This window comes from Lepus europaeus, chromosome 7, assembly GCF_033115175.1.
Source record: "Lepus europaeus isolate LE1 chromosome 7, mLepTim1.pri, whole genome shotgun sequence".
Classification (NCBI taxonomy): Eukaryota; Metazoa; Chordata; class Mammalia; order Lagomorpha; family Leporidae; genus Lepus; species Lepus europaeus.
In genome coordinates this window covers 58272980-58293216 of record NC_084833.1, presented here as the reverse complement: position 1 = coordinate 58293216, position 20237 = coordinate 58272980, and the positions used below count along the sequence as shown (strand labels likewise).

At 41.4% G+C, this 20237-nt stretch overlaps 1 protein-coding gene across 5 annotated transcripts; it reads right to left on the bottom strand.

Moving 5' to 3' along the window:
• Positions 1 to 2885: 2885 nt before the first annotated feature.
• Positions 2886 to 19247, bottom strand: ZNF214 (zinc finger protein 214). 5 transcript variants are annotated; one of them, XM_062196574.1, is made up of 5 exons: positions 18828 to 19247; positions 18382 to 18560; positions 13545 to 13623; positions 9303 to 9482; positions 2886 to 6297 (listed from the first exon to the last, which is right to left on the bottom strand). In XM_062196574.1, the coding sequence occupies exons 4-5, from the start codon at positions 9445 to 9447 to the stop codon at positions 4571 to 4573; spliced, it is 1872 nt and encodes a 623-aa protein (XP_062052558.1). In that variant the 5' UTR covers positions 9448 to 9482; positions 13545 to 13623; positions 18382 to 18560; positions 18828 to 19247; the 3' UTR covers positions 2886 to 4570. The 5 variants fall into 5 exon arrangements, with proteins under 5 accessions (XP_062052558.1, XP_062052557.1, XP_062052559.1 ...); XM_062196573.1 differs by lacking the exon at positions 13545 to 13623; XM_062196575.1 differs by lacking the exon at positions 13545 to 13623 and having other exon boundaries at positions 9321 to 9482.
• Positions 19248 to 20237: the final 990 nt, after the last annotated feature.

Below are 20237 nucleotides of genomic sequence, written 5' to 3'. Positions count from 1 at the left end.
GTGTTAGTGGGCACTCATTACATTGTTTTTTCTTCCTGTGTATTTCTGAAATATTCTGTGTTAATAAGTTTTGAACACAGGATTGACAATGTGGAGCAGCTATACAAACCACTATTAGCATCCTATATCTGGCTTTTCCACCTCAGATCCTGCTTCCTGCTTATGTTCCCAGGGAGGCAGCAAATAGTGCTTGGGCCCTGCTACCCATGTGGGAAATCTGGGTGGAGTTCCTGGATCCTAGTTCTAGCCTGGCCCAGCCATTGCTGTTGTGGCCATCTGGGGAAGATCTCTGTCTCTCCCACTCTGTCATTCTACCTTTCAAATAAATAAATCTTAAAAAAAAAAGAGGGGGGGGGGTAGGCCAGCATTCTGGCATAGCGGATAAAGCTGCTGCCTGCAACGTCAGCATCCTTTATGGGCACTGGTTTTATGTCCTAGCTGCTCCACTTCTAATCCAGCTCCCTGTTAATGGCTTGGGAAAAGCAGTGGAAGATGGCCGAAATGCTTGGACCCCTGCCACCCACAAAAGAAACCTGGAAGAAGCTCCTGGCTCCTGGCTTCAGCCTGGCTCAGCCTTTGCTGTTGCAGCTATCTGGGAATTGAACCAGCAGATGGAAGATTGAATCAATCAATCAATCTCTCTCTCTCTCTCTCTCTCTGTAACTCTGACTTTCAAATAATAAATGAAAAGGAAAAAAGTTTAAAGATTTTATGGATTAGAAAGTAAATAGATACAAAATGAAAAGTAAACTGGAAGGATATCTTCATTGCATATGACAAATTGAAGTTTTAATATCTCTAGCATATAAAATAACAATAATGAAAAAAGCATCAAATAGAAAATCGAGCAAAAGATTCAGTGTAAAAATTTACAAGGTCTTCAAAAATGTATGGAAAATGCATATTATGACAAAACTATGGACAGATTTAAGAAATAAACTGATCTTTTAGTTCTAGTTTCCACAAACATTTTAAAGTACCCTCCTACAGAAAAGTAAAAATGACTACTAAATATATATTAAAGATGTAAACAGACTGTAAAAAATGTAAGCAGTTGTTCTCAGTATTGACAAGAGGATATGGGAATGAGCACACTATCAAACTATTATTGTGGGTATGAAATGATAAAACTGAGGGAAGATATTTGACAGTGTCTTAAAATCCCGATGTGTATACTATCTCACGGAACCATTCTATTTTTAGGGATATATTTTTACCAAAAATATGCCCATACATGCACACAAAATTTATAAATATATTTATCATAATGTTATAATGACTTGGAAATGGGTCAAGACTAAACCATATTTTGCAATCACTTAAATATATAAAATAATATATACTAGGAGAAGCATGTATGATTTAATATTTAGGGGAAAAGCAAAACACTATTGTATATGGTACATTAAGAACTAAAATTGCTATGTTGCTACACAAATAAAGAGGGAAGTTTAAACTCTAGGAAACATTTTCTCCAGACAGCTGAATTGAATTAGGTTTCCACAGTCATGTATTCCTTTTAGTGAAATAAGAAATAGTGAATAATAAAAAGAAATCTGGCCAGGAGCTGTTGCAGGCTTTTGGGGAGTACAGAGGGGCTTGGAGCTCTCTCTTTCCGACATACCCCCCACCCAATAAACTTTTTTAGAAAGGTCAGCATGTTGCTCTTGAGTCCAGAATTCCAGAGAAACTCAGAAGTGGAGGAATTCCACTGCAGACATCATATAGAAATTATATGAAGAGGGGGAGGTCCTCAAAATACATGGAGAGAGAAAAGGCCAGCCCAGTTTATCCCTTCCTACAGCTTTGGGAATGCAAGGTAACAAGCAGAACCACACAGCTCAGTACAGTCCAGCCCAGTCTGGATTTAAAAGCTGATAAAATGGTTGCTATAGATGACCAAAACACCTGTGTAGGAAATGGCCAAAAATAATTTATTGTTAAAGTTGTATTTCACACCCACCCTGTGAGGCAGCAAGGTACTTGAGTGGCTGCCACCCATGTGGGAGACAGGAGTTGGGTTCCTTGCTCCCAGCTCCAGTCTGGCCCAGTCTCAGCTGTTGCAGGCATTTGGGGACTGACTGAACCAGTGGATCTCTGTATCTCTGACTTCAAATAATTAAGAAATTTTGTTACTGATCTCATAAAGGAAGCAAGTGGCAATATTTTTACACCTTATGTAGGGAAATAATAGACATATTATGTTCAACCCATACTCTTCTTAACTTTTGAAGAGGTGTGTTTATAAGCAGTATCAAAACTATGCTGATTATCTTGACATTTCTGTGTTTTTTTTTTTTTTTTTTTTTTGACAGGCAGAGTGGACAGTGAGAGAGAGAGACAGAGAGAAAGGTCTTCCTTTTGCCGTTGGTTCACCCTCCAATGGCCGCCGCGGTAGCGCGCTACGGCCGGCGCACCGCGCTGATCCGATGGCAGGAGCCAGGTGCTTCTCCTGGTCTCCCATGGGGTGCAGGGCCCAAGCACTTGGGCCATCCTCCACTGCACTCCCTGGCCACAGCAGAGAGCTGGCCTGGAAGAGGGGCAACCGGGACAGGATCGGTGCCCCGACCGGGACTAGAACCCGGTGTGCTGGCGCTGCAAGGCGGAGGATTAGCCTAGTGAGCTGTGGCGCCGGCCTGACATTTCTGTTTTTTAAAAACAGGATTTGTATCAAAAGGGGTTTTAAATCTAATATTAGCATTATAATTGTTAATAGACTCTGATTAGGCTTGAAGCCAACAAAAAGGAAACTGATGTGACTGTATTATTCTAAGAGTATAGTTAAAGTATAAATGTGTAACCTGTCTTCTTCATAGGGAAAAGTACTGCATTGTATGATTTTTCTTTTCTTTTTTTTAAAAAAATTTATTTATTTGAAAGGCAGAATCATAGAGAGGCAGAGGCAAAGAGAGAGAGGTCTTCCATCCACTGGTTCACTTCCCAGATGGCCCCAATGGCCGGAGCTGAGCTGATCCAAAGCCAGGAGCCAGGAGCTTCTTCTGGGTCTCCCAAGTGGGTGCAGGGGCCCAAGGACTTGAGCCATCTTCTACTGCTTTCCCAGGCCACAGTAGAAAGCTGGATTGAAAGTAGAGCAGCCTGGACTTGAATCGGCATCCATATGGGATGCCGGCACTGCAGGTTGCAACTTTACCTGCTATGCCATAGTGCCGGCCCCTGTATTATTTTTCAAGGACAGACTAACAGTTCATCCTGGATCACAGAATTATGATCCCTGCTCTGAGAGAAATCTTATGCCTCACTAAGGAGTCCACTGGGATTTTTCAGCTTTTACAATTATTTCTCTCTTCATGTTAGCTTTGTTAAGAGGCCTGACATGGTCATCTGGCTATATATACTACTGGGACCACTAATAGTTTCAATCCTTTTGAATTGATTCTTCTTGTATTTTACATCCTTATTACTAAATGCTATACTCATTATTTCTTAATTGACAAGTATTGTCTTCTGATTTCCTATTATAGATGGAAATTTGTATTCTGTACTCCAACTTATTTAGCCCTCCCCATTAAGCTACTAATACAGTTTATCTCAATTTTTGGTTAATCTGTATTCAGTATTTATATTTTTGACTATACAAATAGCATGTACTATGACTATGTTTGCTTCATTATCCTGTATGAGTGATATGGAAGTACAGACTCTGAAGACCAGCTTTGGCAGTTAAAGCTGTCAGCACTGGGACAGGATGTTCAAGAGGGCTCAGAAACTGCTTTTCAGGATGGAGAAGACACACCTTTGGGCCTGAGCCCATCCCTGTGCTCCTCTTTTACGGAAGGGCTGAGGGGTGAAGAGGTGGAGCAGTGAGAGCAGTCAGAAAATCCAGAGATCAGCTTCCTTCCATATACAGGGGTACTTTAAAAAGTTTGTGAGAGAGAAAATTAAAAGATGTTTATTTTGGTACAAAATTTTTTTAAATTCATGCATAGCTTTTTTCATAATACATATTTTTCAGGAAATCCTGGAAGGCCCCTCTTATACACAGTCTACAATATTTTCCTATTTTTTTGTTAAGTAGCTTTTGTTTCATAAGCAATTGAATTTCACTGGTCCTATTGTTAATTCTTCCATATTTGAGTCACAGGTTACCTATCTGTTTTGAGTTTCAAGTTTTATGTGTTCCATATTTTCTGAAGCTTCCTAAAGACTTTACAGGGAAGCCAAGAGATAGTGTCAAAATGGTTAGCCAGTGTCAGTTCAAACCAAAATTTAAACATTTCAAAGTCAGTGAAAACAGAGTTGAAAATAGAATATGATTTCATGTATGTTAAAATTCACAGGAAGACTAGAATAATAAAGATGAATTTTATTAATTTTTCAAAATATATTTTATAATAATCACATATTATGTTTTATTGTAAAGAAAATATACTTTAATTTTAAATATATAGAACTCTTCCTAAGAATCTCCTCTGAAGCAAATAACTGTTAGTGGGAGTTAAGGGGAACAATATATGCTGCTTGGCATCACTTATGCTATTTATAGGCTATCTTTCCCAGTCACATTTTGAGGTTTAAGTTTTACTTAAAGTTGTTAACTAAATGAACAAATTTATAAAGTTTCTCTTCTGTGATTGTTGTGAATATGTAAATTCTGGTCAAATCCCTTATAATACTCTGGGCACTTGTAAGTTTTCTCTCCCACGTGAACTCTTTGATGAATCCGAAGAGCTGAGCTATGACTGAAACCCTTACCACACTTAGCACAGGGATAAGGCTTCTCTCCGGTATGGACTCTCTGATGAATATGAAGATTAGAACTGTGACGAAAGCCCTTCCCACAGTCATCACATTTATAGGGTTTTTCCCCTGTATGGACTCTCTGATGAATAAGAAGATGTGAACGCTGACTGAATCCCTTACCACACTCTTCACATTTATAGGGTTTCTCTCCAGTATGTACTCTTTGATGAGTGTGAAGCTTTGAACTCTTGCTGAAACCCTTCCCACATTCATGACAAGTATAGGGCTTCTCCCCTGTATGAACCCTCTGATGAATGCGAAGGTCTGAGCTGTGACTAAAGTCCTTTCCACACTCATCACATTTATAAGGCTTTTCTCCTGTATGTATTCTCTGATGAATTTGAAGATTTGAGCGCTGTGTAAAGCCCTTACCACAGTCTCCACATTTATAGGACTTCTCTCCTGTGTGTACTAACTGATGAATTCGAAGGTTTGAGCTCTGACTGAAGCCCCTACCACACTCATCACACTTATATGGTTTCTCTCCTGTGTGGACTCTCTGATGAACATGAAGTACTGAACTTCGACTAAAACTCTTATCACACTGATCACACTTAAACGGCTTCTCTTCTATGTTAAGTCTCTCCTGAATGTGAAGTATTGAGTTTCTGTGGAGATCCTTATCACACTCAAATTGTATGTGGCTCTCCTGTATGTGGCTTCTCTGATGATTGTGAAGACAAGAGATCTGACTGAAGCTTTTACCACACACATTGCAGATACAAGGTATCTCTGCTTTCTGGGCTCTAGGATGAAACTGAACTCCTGAACTCTGACTAAAGTTACTGTCAGTTTCATCATCCAATACATGGATGTCTGCATTCTCTGCATAACTCTGACTTTCGTCATATCCATCCAGCTTCTTACTTATGAGGATTCTTGGATGTCTATACAAATCTGATCTCTGAGAGAAGCCTGCTGTGCTGATGGAACACTGATAAAGCTTTTCTTCAGGTTGATTTCTCTTATGGAGACTACACTGTGAGTTCCAAGAATACAGTTCTTTACATTTGTTACATCCACAGCATTTCTCCTCCTTTGAGTCTTTCAGTAGGTCATTTTGGCATACCTCATCAATGTACTCTGGAAGGGCTTCTTCTATTGGAATGTAAGAATGCTGAACTATAAGCTTTGGTTCTTTTCCCATTGAGAGATTTTTCCTAGAACTGCCAAGATGGTCTATGTCCCCTTGAAAGCCATGTGAGTCACTCATGTAGATTTCTTTATCATAATCTTGAGTGATTTTTGTTTCTAAGGACTGCCAAGGTATGAAATTTCTATATTTTAAGTTCCCAGGATTTTTTTCTTCAAAATTGAGTTCAGAGTTTCCATATCTTGGTAGTTGAGTGGAGAGTATTAGCCATTCTTGACACTGGGAAAGATCTTGCTGCTTTAGGTCTTCGGAATCTACTGCCTGAACAGTCTCCTTACATATCTGAGTGCCAGCATTCTTCCAGCCTTGCCAGCAGGAAGAATTTTCACATTCTAAATACCTGAATCTTTCTTCTTGGGTTTTGTAGCTCTGATTCCAGTTTCCTGGAAGAATAAAATAAAGAATAAATTCAAATGTGAGATGAAGGCTGTGATTAAAATACTCAGACTCCCAGAATGATAGGACTATAAGTGTGGATGGGGTTAGGAAAGAAGGATTATGACTTTGGCTGCTCCAATAGAAATTGAAATTCATTTGTTTGAGGGAGTTTCAAAAGGTTCACAGAATAGTTTACTTGAGAGAGAGAGTGAAAGAGAAACTCTTACCTACTGGTTCATTCCATAAATGCCTGCAATGGCTGGGGCAGGCCAGGGCCCAAGCTAGTAGCTGGGAATTCATAGGTCTCCCAAATGGGTGGTGATAACTCAATTACTTGAGCTATCAACAGTGTCCCTCACCACTACCACCAACAGGGTCTGTACTAGCTCAGAAGTCTGAGTCAGGAATCAAACCCAGGTACTCTGATGTGGTATTCTAACATTTTAATTGGTGTCTAATCCTAAGCTAAACCCACTCCCTGCATTATCCTTTAATTCTACTTTCAATCAACTCTTTGAAAGCCCCCTCATATGTATGTGCTCATTCATTCATTCCACAAACATATCTTTACCATGTATTATTTACCAGACTGTTTTGAAATAAGAGTAAGACCCATGCAGGCATTTAGCCTAGTGAGTAAGAGTCTAGTTAAGATGACCATGTCCCATATTAGAATATCTGGGTTCAGTACCCACCTTGGACTCCTGACTCCAGCTTTCTGCTGGTGAAGACCCTGAGAGGCAGCAGTGATAACTCAATGAATTAGATCCTTGCCACCATGTGGGAGACCTGGATTCAGTTTCTGACCCCCAGCTTTGGTCCCAAGGCCATTCTGGGTATCTGGGGAGTGAACCAGTGGATAAAGAGATTGTTCTTTCTCTCTCTTTCTATCCTCTCACCATTTCTTTTTTCTCTTCTCTTCCTTTTATCCTCTCCCCAATTTTCCCTCAAATAATTTTTTTTAAATTTATTTGACAGGTAGATTTATAGACAGTGAGAGAGAGACACAGAGAGAAAGGTCTTCCTTCTGTTGGTTCACTCCCCAAATGGCCGCTATCGCTGGCACTATGCCAATGTGAAGGCAGGAGCCAGGTGCTTCTTCCTGGTCTTCCATGCGGGTGCAGGGGCACAAGCACTTGGGCCATCCTCCACTGCCTTCCCAGGACACAGCAGAGAGCTAGACTCGAAGAGGAGCAACTGGGACTAGAACCCAGAACCCATACAGGATGCCGGCGCCGCAGGTGGAGGATTAACCAAGTGAGCCATGGCACTGGCACCCTCAAATAAATTTTAAAAACCAAGAGTGGCCGGCGCCGCGGCTCACTAGGCTAATCCTCCGCCTTGCGGCGCCGGCACACCGGGTTCTAGTCCCGGTCGGGGCACCGATCCTGTCCCGGTTGCCCCTCTTCCAGGCCAGCTCTCTGCTGTGGCCAGGGAGTGCAGTGGAGGATGGCCCAAGTCCTTGGGCCCTGCACCCCATGGGAGACCAGGAGAGGCGCCTGGCTCCTGCCATCGGATCAGCGCGGTGCGCTGGCCGCAGCGCGCTACCGCGGCGGCCATTGGAGGGTGAACCAACGGCAAAAGGAAGACCTTTCTCTCTGTCTCTCTCTCTCTCTCACTGTCCACTCTGCCTGTAAAAACAAAACAAAACAAAACAAAACAAAAAACCAAGAGTAAGTCCAATTGCTTCACAATGTCAAAAAAACTGAGATATAATTAGATTATTTAGGGCATTCTTATATGAAAATATATTGTTTCTAATTTTTTTTCTGAAATAGTGTGGTAGACTGTGTGGGGAAAACGTCTACATTAATTCTCTACTTTATCTATACCTTTAGTGGTTCTCCTTACAAAACATCTCTAGGCCTGGCTATACAATTTGCTTTGCTCATTAGAGAAACAGCAAAAGTATTACAAGCAAAGACTTCAAAGTGCTTGCTCTCTTTCTTGCTGCTTTTGAAAATCCAGTGACCACCATCATGTAAATGAGCCTAGGGAGCTTGTTTTAAGAGAGACACAGGGCTACCTTTTACCCATTATTCTCACTAATATTGAGCCAACTGCCAGATATGAGTCAGGCCAGCCAGCCCCAACAAAGTCCACACATAAGATACAAACAATTATGAAAAACAATAAAATCTATTTTAAGCCACTAAATTTGTGATAGTTTTTTATAAAACTAAAACTAACTTATATAAACAGTATGAAGAAAGAAAAACCTTTTGAAAGAAAAATTGACTATGATTTGAGACTTGTGCTTTACCAGAAAAGTACTAAAAATAATAATGACAAACATCTAATAATTACATAGTTTAGGTATCTTGGAAGATGTTTTGCCCTTTTTTGCAGGCCAAGCATCCCAAATCCAAAAGTACTAAAAAGATGCTCAAAAGTTTTGGATTTGGGAGAATTTTAATTTTGGAATTTTATATTAGGGATGCTCCTCTGGCAATGTCTATGCCAATACTGAAAAAAAAAATTCCAAAATCTGAAACACTTTGGTTCCATTTCAGATAATGTATGTGTCATCTGATTTAAAACACATTTTTGAGATAATTTCTTCACCACCTCAACACAATACTTAGATAAAGAACTAAAACACTTGAGGCTACTTTGTGGTGTAGTAGGTAGAGCCATGGCCTGTGATGCTGGCTTCCCATATGGGAGCTGGTTTGAGTCTGGCCTGTTCCATTTTGAATCCAACTCCCTGCTAATGGCCTTGGACAAGCAGTGGAGGGTGGCCCAAGTACTTTGGCTCCTGACACCCACGTGGAAGACCTGGAGGAGGCTCCTGGATCCTGGCTTCAGCTGGGCCCAGCCTCATCTGTTGCAGCTATCTGGGGAGAGAACCAATGGATGGAAGATATCTGTCTATCCCTCCTCTCTCTAAACTCTGACTTTCAAATAAACAAGTAAATAAATAATCTTTAAAAAACGGAGAAAAAGTCAAAAATACTCAACAAAATACTCAACAAAACCAGTTCTAGAAGGCACTAAGTCTATTACTTACCAGCTGGGATTACTTTACCTACTGACATGACGTTTGTGTAGTTCTCCCACATGACTTCCCTGTACAGCTTTTTTTGAGAAGAGTCCAGGAAGTTCCACTCCTCCCAAGTGAAAGTAACAGTCACATCTTCAAATGTTACTGCCATCTGGTCAAAGATCAGGTTTTCCAGGATGAAAAAATCTAAGTGAAAGATAGGACCAAAAAAGTGGCATTTATAGCAGACAATAGAAGTGACAAACCAAAAAGAATCTGCAACTAGGAAGAAAAACAAGGTAAGAGAAGATACAACAAGAGTAGTAAAAGGCTAAGTAATGTGTGCAATCATGAAACACCACCATTATCAAAGCTAAGTACTTCACATATATTTCAATTAATCCTCATAGCAATCCTATGTTGTAGGTTTAGGGTTACAGTTAAGGTTAGGGTTGTAGGTACTATTCTTATCCCTGTTGTACAAGTTAGTAAACAACGATGGAAAGAAATTAATTACCAACACAATAGTGATAGAAGATAGCATAGCTGGCACCCATACTTCAGACCAAAATCATCTGCCAATTCAAACAATATGAGTTCAATGTTGCTTTTACTGTTCTATGATAGATTATTTTGGAAATTATCCATTTACTTCTTGCTCTGAGAGGAATTAGATCCTATCCCCCTATATTCTTATAGTGTAATCACTAAATTTTACTTAAATCAATAAGCAGTGTTAATAATTTTTACTGATTATATACAATTTAAAAGAGTGACTTTTTAATTAATTTGATGTCTAAATTTAATTAATTTGTTTTCAAAGGCTCTATATAATCTATTTTCTCAAGTGTCTCAGCCTCCCAACTCCCATACTTTTTATTGTGAAAATGTCATCTTCCTGTTCCAATGTGGGCTGGCTACTCTTCAGAGCTCTTTTCCTCTTTTGTGATTTACTCCTCATTTTGCAGGAACATGTCTACATGGGATCAAAGTTATGAATATTGAGCCCATGGCCAGTGAAAAAAGCAAAGTTGAAAAACAGGCAAGCTTTTCAAGCCAAAGTATCTGGTTCCAAAGAGAATCCCTAAAAATAGTTACTAGAAAAAACTCCCAGTAATCATTTAAACCACTATATACCTAACGTCTTTATAATCCCCTTATAATTGGGCATAGAATTCTGAAGTAGAAGAATTTCTCATTGTTCATAAATATTCAATGTTGCTGATGAACTAATTTTATTTTCATTCTAAGCCTTCTTGTAAATAAATTTTTGTTTCTTCGATGGAAAGATTTTAGAAACCTCTTTTTTCCCTTGAACACTTGATTTCAAACTTTTTTCCTTGGTGTGCTAAGCATTCAGTGAGCATTACAATCTGCAATCTTCCTCTTATCAACTCTTACAAATTCTCTTCTGTGTCTTTGAAAAATTCCTTTTCCATGATTCTCTCATCTAGAATATCATACTTAAACTGAGTCATCTGTTAGCCACATATCATTCGCTAAATGATCTCTTTGTTTTATTCCCAGCTTCCTGCTAATAACGCAGAACCTGAGGCAGCAGTGATGTTTCAAATAAATGTGTTCCTGCTGCTATGTGGGATACCCTGATTGAGTTCCTGGCTCGTCGGTTTGGCTCATCCCAACCCAGGGTGTTGTGGGCATTTGAGGTATGAGCCAGTAAATGAGAGCTTTCTGTCTGTCCTTCTTTCTGCCTTTCAAATAAATACATACAAATTATAGTGGAATGCTACTTGTAAGAAATATACACAGGGGCCAGCAATGTGATGCAGTGGGTTAATCCTCCACTTGTGGTGCTGGCATCCCTTAAGGGCGCCAGTTCTAGTCCTGGCCACTCCCCTTCCAATCTAGCTCTCTGCTGTAGCCTGGGAAAGCAGTAGAAGATGGTCTAAGTGTTTGGGCCCCTGTACTCACATGGAAGACACAGAAGAAGCTCCTGGCTCCTAGCTTTGGATTGGAACAGCTCCGGCTGTTGCAGCTTTTGGGGAGTGAACCAGTGGATGGAAGACCTTTCTCTCTGTCTCTCCCTCTGTCTGTAACTCTACCTCTTAAATAAATAATATATATATATATATGTGTGTGTGTGTGTGTGTGTATCACAAAAGAGGAAAAATCATTTGATGCTGAAAATAGAGCTCTAAAGAGTAGCCAGCCCACACTTTTATAGAATATCCACACCATTCACTTAGCTACTTGTTTCCTTGTGGCATTTGTTGTTTATTCTCTTCCTATTAGCTAGTTCTTTTGTTCCAGAGGCCTGATCAGACTTAGGTTTACATTTTCTGACAAGAACAACTGCTGTCTACTTATTATATTACTGCTGTCAGCCCAGTGTTTCCATTCTAACAGTCCTCTAAACCTTTCACTAAAAGTTTTAGCAATAAAAGATGATCATTTCCTACATCTGTCATTTCTTTCTTTTACAGCTGTCATTTCTTTTTTTTTTTTTTTTTTTTTTTTGACAGGCAGAGTGGACAGTGAGAGAGAGACAGAGAGAAAGGTCTTCCTTTGCCGTTGGTTCACCCCCCAATGGCCGCCGCGGCCAGCGCACCACGCTGATCCGATGGCAGGAGCCAGGTGCTTCTCCTGGTCTCCCATGCGGGTGCAGGGCCCAAGCACTTGGGCCATCCTCCACTGCACTCCTGGGCCATAGCAGAAAGCTGGCCTGGAAGAGGGGCAACCAGGACAGAATCCAGTGCCCCGACCAGGACTAGAACCCGGGGTGCTGGTGCCGCAGGCGGAGGATTAGCCTATTGAGCAGCGGCGCTGGCACATCTATCATTTCTTAAGGCATTCCAACTTTTGCTTTCTCATTCCACCATTCCTTGTGCATATATATAAGCTGTAATTGTTTTGTAATGAAGAACTTCCAAACAAATTTCTTGGTTATCCTGAGATAAAGTCTAAAAAGGCAAAATAAGTGCTTATCACCCAACCTACCCCTGTTAAGAAAAAAAAAAAAAATACGTTTTCAGAGTAATGAGATGGAGCAAAGCAATCACCAAGTACGATGCATGAGATTTATATTGTTTTACTTTTCAGCATTTTTAAGAACTCAGTTGATTCTTACAAATTAGATGTGTTTTAGTCAAATCGCAGTCATTTTTCTTTTCAGTGTTCAAAATGTTCTCACTATATCAAGTGGGGATCCTTTCAGGTTGCCTCCTGAGTCTGTGATATAACCCTTTTAAAAATACTTCCATTTGTTTGCTTTTTTTTTTCCCCCCTCAAAAGCATGGAGATAAACACACACACAGAAAGAGACAGACAGATCTTTCATCTGCTTGTTCACTTCTCAAATGCTTGCAATAGCAAGAGCAGGACTAAGCCAAAGCCAGGGGCCCAGAACCCAGTGCAGGTCTCTCACATGGGTGCATGGGTGTCAGGGGATCTTAACGACTGGGCTAAAACTATGTCAACTCAATCTTTTTATAGGTAAGCTTTATCTGTTTTCAGTTATTATGATTACTGATTTGTTTAGATTTCTTTTTTTTAAGATTTATTTATTTATTTGAAAGGCAGAATTACAGAGAGGCTGAGGTAGAGAGAGAGAGAGAGAGAGAGAGAGAGAGAGAGAAAGGTCTTCCATCTGCTGGTTCACTCCCCAAGTGGCCGCAATGGCCAGAGCTGGGCCGATCTGAAGCCAGGAGCCTCTTTTGGGTCTCCCAAGTGGGTTCAGGGGCCCAAGGACTTGGGCCATCTTCTACTGCTTTCCCAGGCCATAGCAGAGAGCTGGATTGGAAGTGGAACAGCCGGGACTTGAACCGCTGTCCATATATGATGCTGGCACTGCAGGCGGCAGCTTTACCTGCTATGCCACAGCACCGGCCCCTGTTCAGATTTCTAAAATCTCATTTATTTTTAAAAATTCTTCACCCACTCTTTATTATCTCTTCTTATTTAAAGTTTTATGATTTAATTCCCTTGCATATGCTCTGTATCACAATAAAGTTCAAAATAACCCATAAAATCCTGTTAAATAATATAGACATATAATCATTAAGTTGATACTTACAATAGCAATAAAATATAAATTCCAGAAATAAGTTTAACAAAAATACCCAGAACCTATCTAAAGATAGTTTTAGAATTCTAAGGTATATAAACAAGGGTAAGGTGAGCCTTTGGCCTAGGAGTTAGGATGCCCACATCCTATATCAGAGTGCACCTTGCCCTGCTCCTGACTTCACCTTCCTGCTAATGCAGACCCTGGGAGATAGCAGTGATGACTCAAGTAAACAGAGTTCTTGCCTCCCAGTTTTGGTGTCAGCCAGTGTCCGTAAGATCCACTGTGGGCATTTGGGAGTGAACCAACAGATGGGAGTTCTTTCTGTCAAACAAATAAATAAATAGAAAAAAATTAGGAAGATTTTTGCTCAATCATAGGCAGATGAAATAAATATAATTTTGTTCTCAATGATCTCTCTTCAATGAGATTCAAGCAAAATACTAACAAGATTTTGATGTGGGGGTATAGGAAATTTTATAAACAAATTTCAAATATGTTTGTGGGAAAAATGAAATTATAAAACAGGAATAATGAGGGTAGATTAATGCACTGACATATGAAAACTTTTTAATAATGCCTCTGTAATTATAATAGCATTAATTTGAGTAGAATTAGAAAAGATCAAAGGAAAAATTAGAAATACAAAAATGGATCATGGTTGAATGAATTTCACACATTATAAAGATAACAGGAGGAGCCACCACTGTGGCCCACTAGAATCTTCCACCTGTGGCACTGGCATCCCATTTGGGCCCCGATTCTAGTCCTGGCTGCTCCTCTTCTGATTCAGCTTTCTGTTATGTCCTGGGAAAGCAATAGAAGAAGGCCCAAGCATTTGGGCCCCGGCACCCTTGTGGGAGACCCAAAAGAAGCCCCTGGCTCCTGGCTTCACACTGGCTCAGCTCTGGCCATTGCAGCCATTTGGGGAGTGAACAAGTGGATATAAGACCTTTCTGTTTCTCCCTCTCACTGTAAATCTACCTCTCAAATAAATAAATAAAATCTTTAAAAAAAAAGTTGTAGGGAAAAGATGGAGTTTTTTAGATTAATGATTTGGGATGAATGACTAGACATTTGGGGAAAATTTAAGCTAGATTCTCTGCCTCAATTCTGTCTTACAGTTATATCAGATATGCATAATATTTTAAATACTAACATAATAGTAATCAACTGCTAGTGAGTTATGGATGTTAAGCACTGTGCTTTGTTTTTTACATGAATGATCTCATTTAACCTTCCTGAGAGCTTTACGTAGATTAGATTTCCCACTTTAAAGATGAGATATTACGGGGCTGGTGCTATGATGTAGCGGGTTAATGCCCTGGCCTGAAGCGCTGGCATCCCATATGGGCACCGGTTCGAGACCCGACTGCTCCATTTCCTATCCAGCTCTCTACTGTAGCCTGGGAAAGCAGCAGAAGATGGCCCAAGTGCTTGGGCCCCTGCACCCACGTGGGACACCCCAAAGAAGCTCCTGGCTCCCAGCTTCGGATCAATGCAGCTCTGGCCATTGCAGCCAATTGGGGAGTGAACCATTGGATGGAAGACCTCTCTCTCTCTCTCTCTGCCTCTCCTTCTCTCTCTGTTTAACTCTGCCTTTCAAATAAATAAATAAATCTTAAAAAAAAAAAAATATGAGACACTAGTTAATTAAGTCAGTCTAAATTATAGAACTAAGCAGTGGTTGGAATATGAAACAACCCAGGTAGTGGGGTACAGAACCTGTATTTAATTTTTTTTTTTATTTTTAGAGATTCATTTATCTATCTGAAAAGCATAGTTACATAGACAGAAAGGGAGAAACAGGGAGATCTTCTATCTGCTAGTTCACTCCCCAAATGGCCCCAACAGCCAAGGCTATGCCAAGCCAAAGCTAGGAGCCAGCCCCTGCTATCCATGTAGGAGAGCTGGAAGAAGCTCTTGGTTAGTGCTTTGGCCTGGCCCAGCCCCAGCCATTGCAGCCATAGGGAGTGAACCAGTGGATGGAAGATCTCTCTGTCTCTCCATCTCTCTCTGTAACTCTTTCAAATAAATCTAAAAAAAAAATAAATTAGTAATTTTGTATATGAAAAGGTACCAATATAATCAGTAGAGAAGATAATTGTTATTACAAAAATTAGTAAGTGGGAAGGAAAAAGAAAATTTAACTTGTCATTTATTCCTGATAAACAATTAAACTGTTAATATACTTGAAACTGTAAAGATAATGGAGGAAAATGAAAGTAATTATATATTACATTTGGAGATAAAGAAGAACTTTCAAAGCTTCTTCAGAGAAGAATGAAATACATAAAAAACTCGGCCGGCGCTGTGGCTCACTAGGCTAATCCTCTGCCTTGCAGCGCCGGCACACCAGGGTCTAGTCCCGGTTGGGGCACCGGATTCTGTCCCGGTTGCCCCTCTTCCAGGCCAGCTCTCTGCTGTGGCCAGGGAGTGCAGTGGAGGATGGCCCAAGTGCTTGGGCCCTGCACCCCGTGGGAGACCAGGAGAAGCACCTGGCTCCTGCCTTCGGATCAGCGCAGTGCGCCTACCGTGGCAGCCATTGGGGGGTGAACCAACGGCAAAGGAAGACCTTTCTCTCTGTCTCTCTCTCTCACTATCCACTCTGCCTGTCAAAAAAAAAAAAAAAAAAAAAAAGAAAGAAAGAAAAAGAAAAAGAAATACATAAAAAAACTAAATATATATAAATATAAATGTCTTGACACGTTAAAACCATATAAATAAAATTAGTAAGATTACACTTCATGCAAATTTAAACTTTAAAAGGTAAAAGGCAAGTGATAAAGTAGGAGAAATATTTACAGTATATAACAAATTGTCTTTTACACAGAACAGTAACTAGTATAAAATGGAAACAAAAATTCTGCAGGATAAAAGGCAAAGAAAGTCAAGAGCAATTCATCAAAGAAGGAATACAAATAGTCAATAAGGATATGTAAAAAAAAGTCAATTTTACTAATGGGATGCAAATTAAGGAAAACAATTTTTAAGTAATATTAAATGCTGGGAAAGGTTCAGCAAGACAGGATCAAGATAGAGTTTAAGTTCATGTAATACTTCTAAAAAAAGAACTCAGGTTTTTCAAAAGCCTAAACGATGTTTATATCATTTGACTATGTTTTCCTATTTTTTGTACTATATTTTAAGAAAATAGAAAGACATATACTTAATAAATTATGTGTGAGAATACTTATTAAAAGTTTCTTATGATAGCAAAACACTGGGAAATACTTAAATTTTCCCCAATAAAATAAAGTTTTAGAAGAGCATGGTATATACCTGAATCTGTTTCAGTAGTAGTCATTGAATTAGTCATTTCAGTAGTCATTGAAACTTATGGGACCACAAACTGCTTGGAAAAGTACTCATTACATGTTAAATAAAACCATTCACACAATCAACAAATATTTACTGAGTGCTAGTTACTATATGCAAGGTACATCCCATAGGGAAATTCCCTGCTTTCAAGTAGCCTGTTATGATTCGTATTTTATATACTAATCACTCCATATACATGTCCCCTATGTGTCTGTACATGTTTATGTGCACGTATATACATGTATGAATTCATATTAGTATTTATACATGTTGGTGATTATGTATATTAAATATTAGATAAAAGACTACAAGTAACTCAACTGTCAATAGTGACTACTCCTGGTTAATGGGAAAAGGGATCTAAGCATAAGTAACAAATGGTATGTTAATAGCCCCCCACAACGTGGCTTCACTTTATATATCCATAATTATACTCCCTTGTAACTAGCCCAGTTTCCGTATTTGTCCTCTCAAATTCTATGAGACCAAGTGCTGGTTTTCCTGTCTGGAAGCGACTCTTCCTATTCATGATGACTACTCCAATTTGAGTCCCTATTGCTGTGTTTTAAGGACCAGTCACTACTGTACTGTTTAATGTGGATAACTTAAGAAATTTTAAACTTTTATGGTTTACCTCCCAATATGAAGAAATTCTAATACTGCTTTACTTCAGAGTACTAAGAACAATACTGGGTATATAATACATGAGTGAATTAATGAATGAATGTTGGGAAAAGACCCTGGGTGGGAGGCAGAGGCATGCTGCATAGAAGGCTTGGAAGCTTCTCAAACAAGCAACAAACCTTTTCCATCACCCTTGCCATTTCCACCACCCCCACTACCCATGGAGAAATCAGCTTAATAGGTTAAGCATTCGCCTGTGGTGCCAGCATGCCATATGGATGCAGGTTTGAGTCCTGGCTGCTCCACTTCTGATCCAGCTCCCCGCTGATGGCCTGGGAAAGCAGTGGAAAATGGCCCAAATGCTTGGTCCCCTGCACCAGCGTGGGGGACCCAGAGGAAGCTCCTGGCTCCTGGCCTTGGATGGGCCAGGCTCCGGTGGTTGTGGCCATTTCGGGAGTCAACCAGCAGATAAAAGACCTCTCTGTAACTCCGCCTTTCAAGTAAACAGATAAATCTTCAAAAAAAAAAAAAAAAAAAAAAAAAGAAGAAGAAGACAAACCTGCTGTCCTGGAATCAGACAACAAGTTCAGAAAAATACATTCCTTTCTCCTGTGCTCCTCCTGTGGGGGAGGGTAGAATGTTGAGATGGCTGAGCTGAGGGAAAGGATGAAGGAAAAACTGGGCATTATAGTAAATCCCCAAACTCACTAAAATCCCCACATTCTAATACAACACCCATATTTCCTAGAAAGAGATCAAAAAGAGCCCCAAAACACTACTGTTCCCTTTCAGTAATCCAAAAGGAGAGATCTACTCACTGGCATCCTGGAACTTATTTATGATAATCTAGAAACTTCAAGAGATATACTCTGGCTTAGACATGGAAAGACAATTTGATTTCACAGTTTAGTCCCTTCAGGGATGTAGATGCTTTCTATGTAATGCGACTTCTCTAAGCCTAGAGATTTTTGTTAATTATTATTGTTTACATGTTATTATAATTAAACAAGAAAAACCACAATAGTATACTTGAAAAGTTACTTTCTAAAAGTTTTTTTTTGTTGTTCAATTTATATAGAAAGTAATTTCACTGTTCTCTTACTTCTTACCACAGAGGGCTTAAATTCAGAGAGGTACCTGGCGTCTCGGAGGATCTTAGGTCTAAGGCTCAAGGGACCTGGTCATAGTCCCAGCTCGGCCGTCAACCACTTGTGGAACTTTGCAAACAGCCAAACTTCCGAGCGCTCCGGAGGCCGCGGTTTCCTCATCTGGAAAGCGGAGGCATGAGTCCTTCCCTGCTGGTACCAGGTAGGGCCCTGGGGAAAATAAGCCATTAGTTAAGAGCCCACTTTCCAGAGAGAAAGGGAGTTAAGGCGTACCCCAAGAGCAGGACAGAGGTGGGCGCCCCTCCAGGAGTGGCTCATCGCCCAGATCCGTGCGGCTTCTGTTGCGCATCCAAATCCCCGGCTCCGGCTTGGACCCCACACCGAGCTCTAGGACGCTGGCGCCCAGTGGGCTTTCTGCCTCCTCTCTCCCGCACCTCACTCACTCTAAACGTGGGAAGGCAGCCGCGGAGAACCTACCTACAGCCGTGTTTCCGGGACTTCCCAGCCGGGGCGCTTCGCTGTCCCCAGTCCTCACTTCTCCGTTAACTTCCCTCAGCCGCTGCTCTCCCCGTTCTGGTCCGCTTCTAGGCGTTGTTCTCCGGAGCGTCCGCGTCACTTACGGAACCTTTCTTGGGGGAAACCGCCACCGGCCAGAACGCTTGGTCCTCCCAAACAATGGCCGCAGCCCGGCTCCACCGAAACGGAAGTCGCGGGCATGGGAATGGACACTCGTCGCGTTTCCATGGATACCAGAGGGACGGGGCGGGAAAGGAGAGCAGGGAGAACGTGGCTCCTGATTGGCCGGAAAGGTGGAGGCGCCGCCCGGCTGCTGCCCTCAGGCCGGCGCGGGAGAGCGGCGCACCCGGCGCTTGCGAGCCTGGCTGAGGTGAAGCAGCAGCGCACTACCGCAATAGGAAGAACCTAGGTGCTTTAAGGACTCGGCAGGGGGAAAGGGCGTGACTGAGGCTGCAGAAAAATGTGGAGAATTCTGGCATCCTCCCAGCCTGCGAGTGCGAACCTCCCTGAGCGGAACCGAGGACACACTTGCTCTCAGGACCCCGTTCCTTGGCTAGGGGGCGGTTGCGCCCGCTGTCCCGCGCCCTCGGAATGGGCGCCCTGGCCCTGGCTAGCGCCGTCACGGGACGAGGAGAGGTGTGGACTGGCTCAGCCACGGGAAGGGCTTTCTAGATTGCCCTTTGTTGTTGCCTGGGACTGGCCTCCTTCCTGGACTCTCCTCCCTCCCGCCTTCCCGCCAAGGCCGAGCGGGCTCGGGAGACGGGAAATAGAACTGAGGTGAAGTCGAGGGCAACAGCCCCCTCCCTGGGTGTCCTGGAGCGGCAAGGAGACTTACAGGCGCCTGCTCTTCTAGTGCTCAGTGCAGCGTATTTTGTGAGGGACATGTGTTCGCCTCTTCAAGCCGTCCTTCCTCGAACGTGGGTTTTAAGCACATGGAAGCCCCTCTCTTTTTAATGACGACCCTAGCAAAGGTTCTATGTGCTCCTGGCTGAATTGCTTAACTTTTTGGTCAGCTTAATGAGTATATTATGAATAGGCATAATAACAATGACTGTGCCTCTGGCTTATTAGAACTAAGTGAGTTAGTGTAGTTAAAATGCTTAAAACCGTCCTTGTCATGCAGGAAATACCCTGTATGTTAGCTATATGTTTACAGTTACAAGTCTAAAAGAAGTGGGTGACCTAAAGCTTATCTGCCTGGACCCCACTACCCTATCAACACCGGAATTTCTCAAAATTCCAGAGGCATTTTCAAAATCATCGGCCATAGACCCCCCTCCCTGGCTTTATGACAATGTGGCACAGACTTTAAAGACTTGAGTTCGGGGGCAGCGTTTCTCTCAGGGGTGAAAATGCTTATTGGAATGCCTC

What these genes read in the sequence shown, in the direction of transcription:
- ZNF214 (XM_062196571.1), bottom strand. Translation starts at nt 6,448, where the DNA reads ATGAATTTCAATTTCTATTGGAGCAGCCAAAGTCATAATCCTTCTTTC.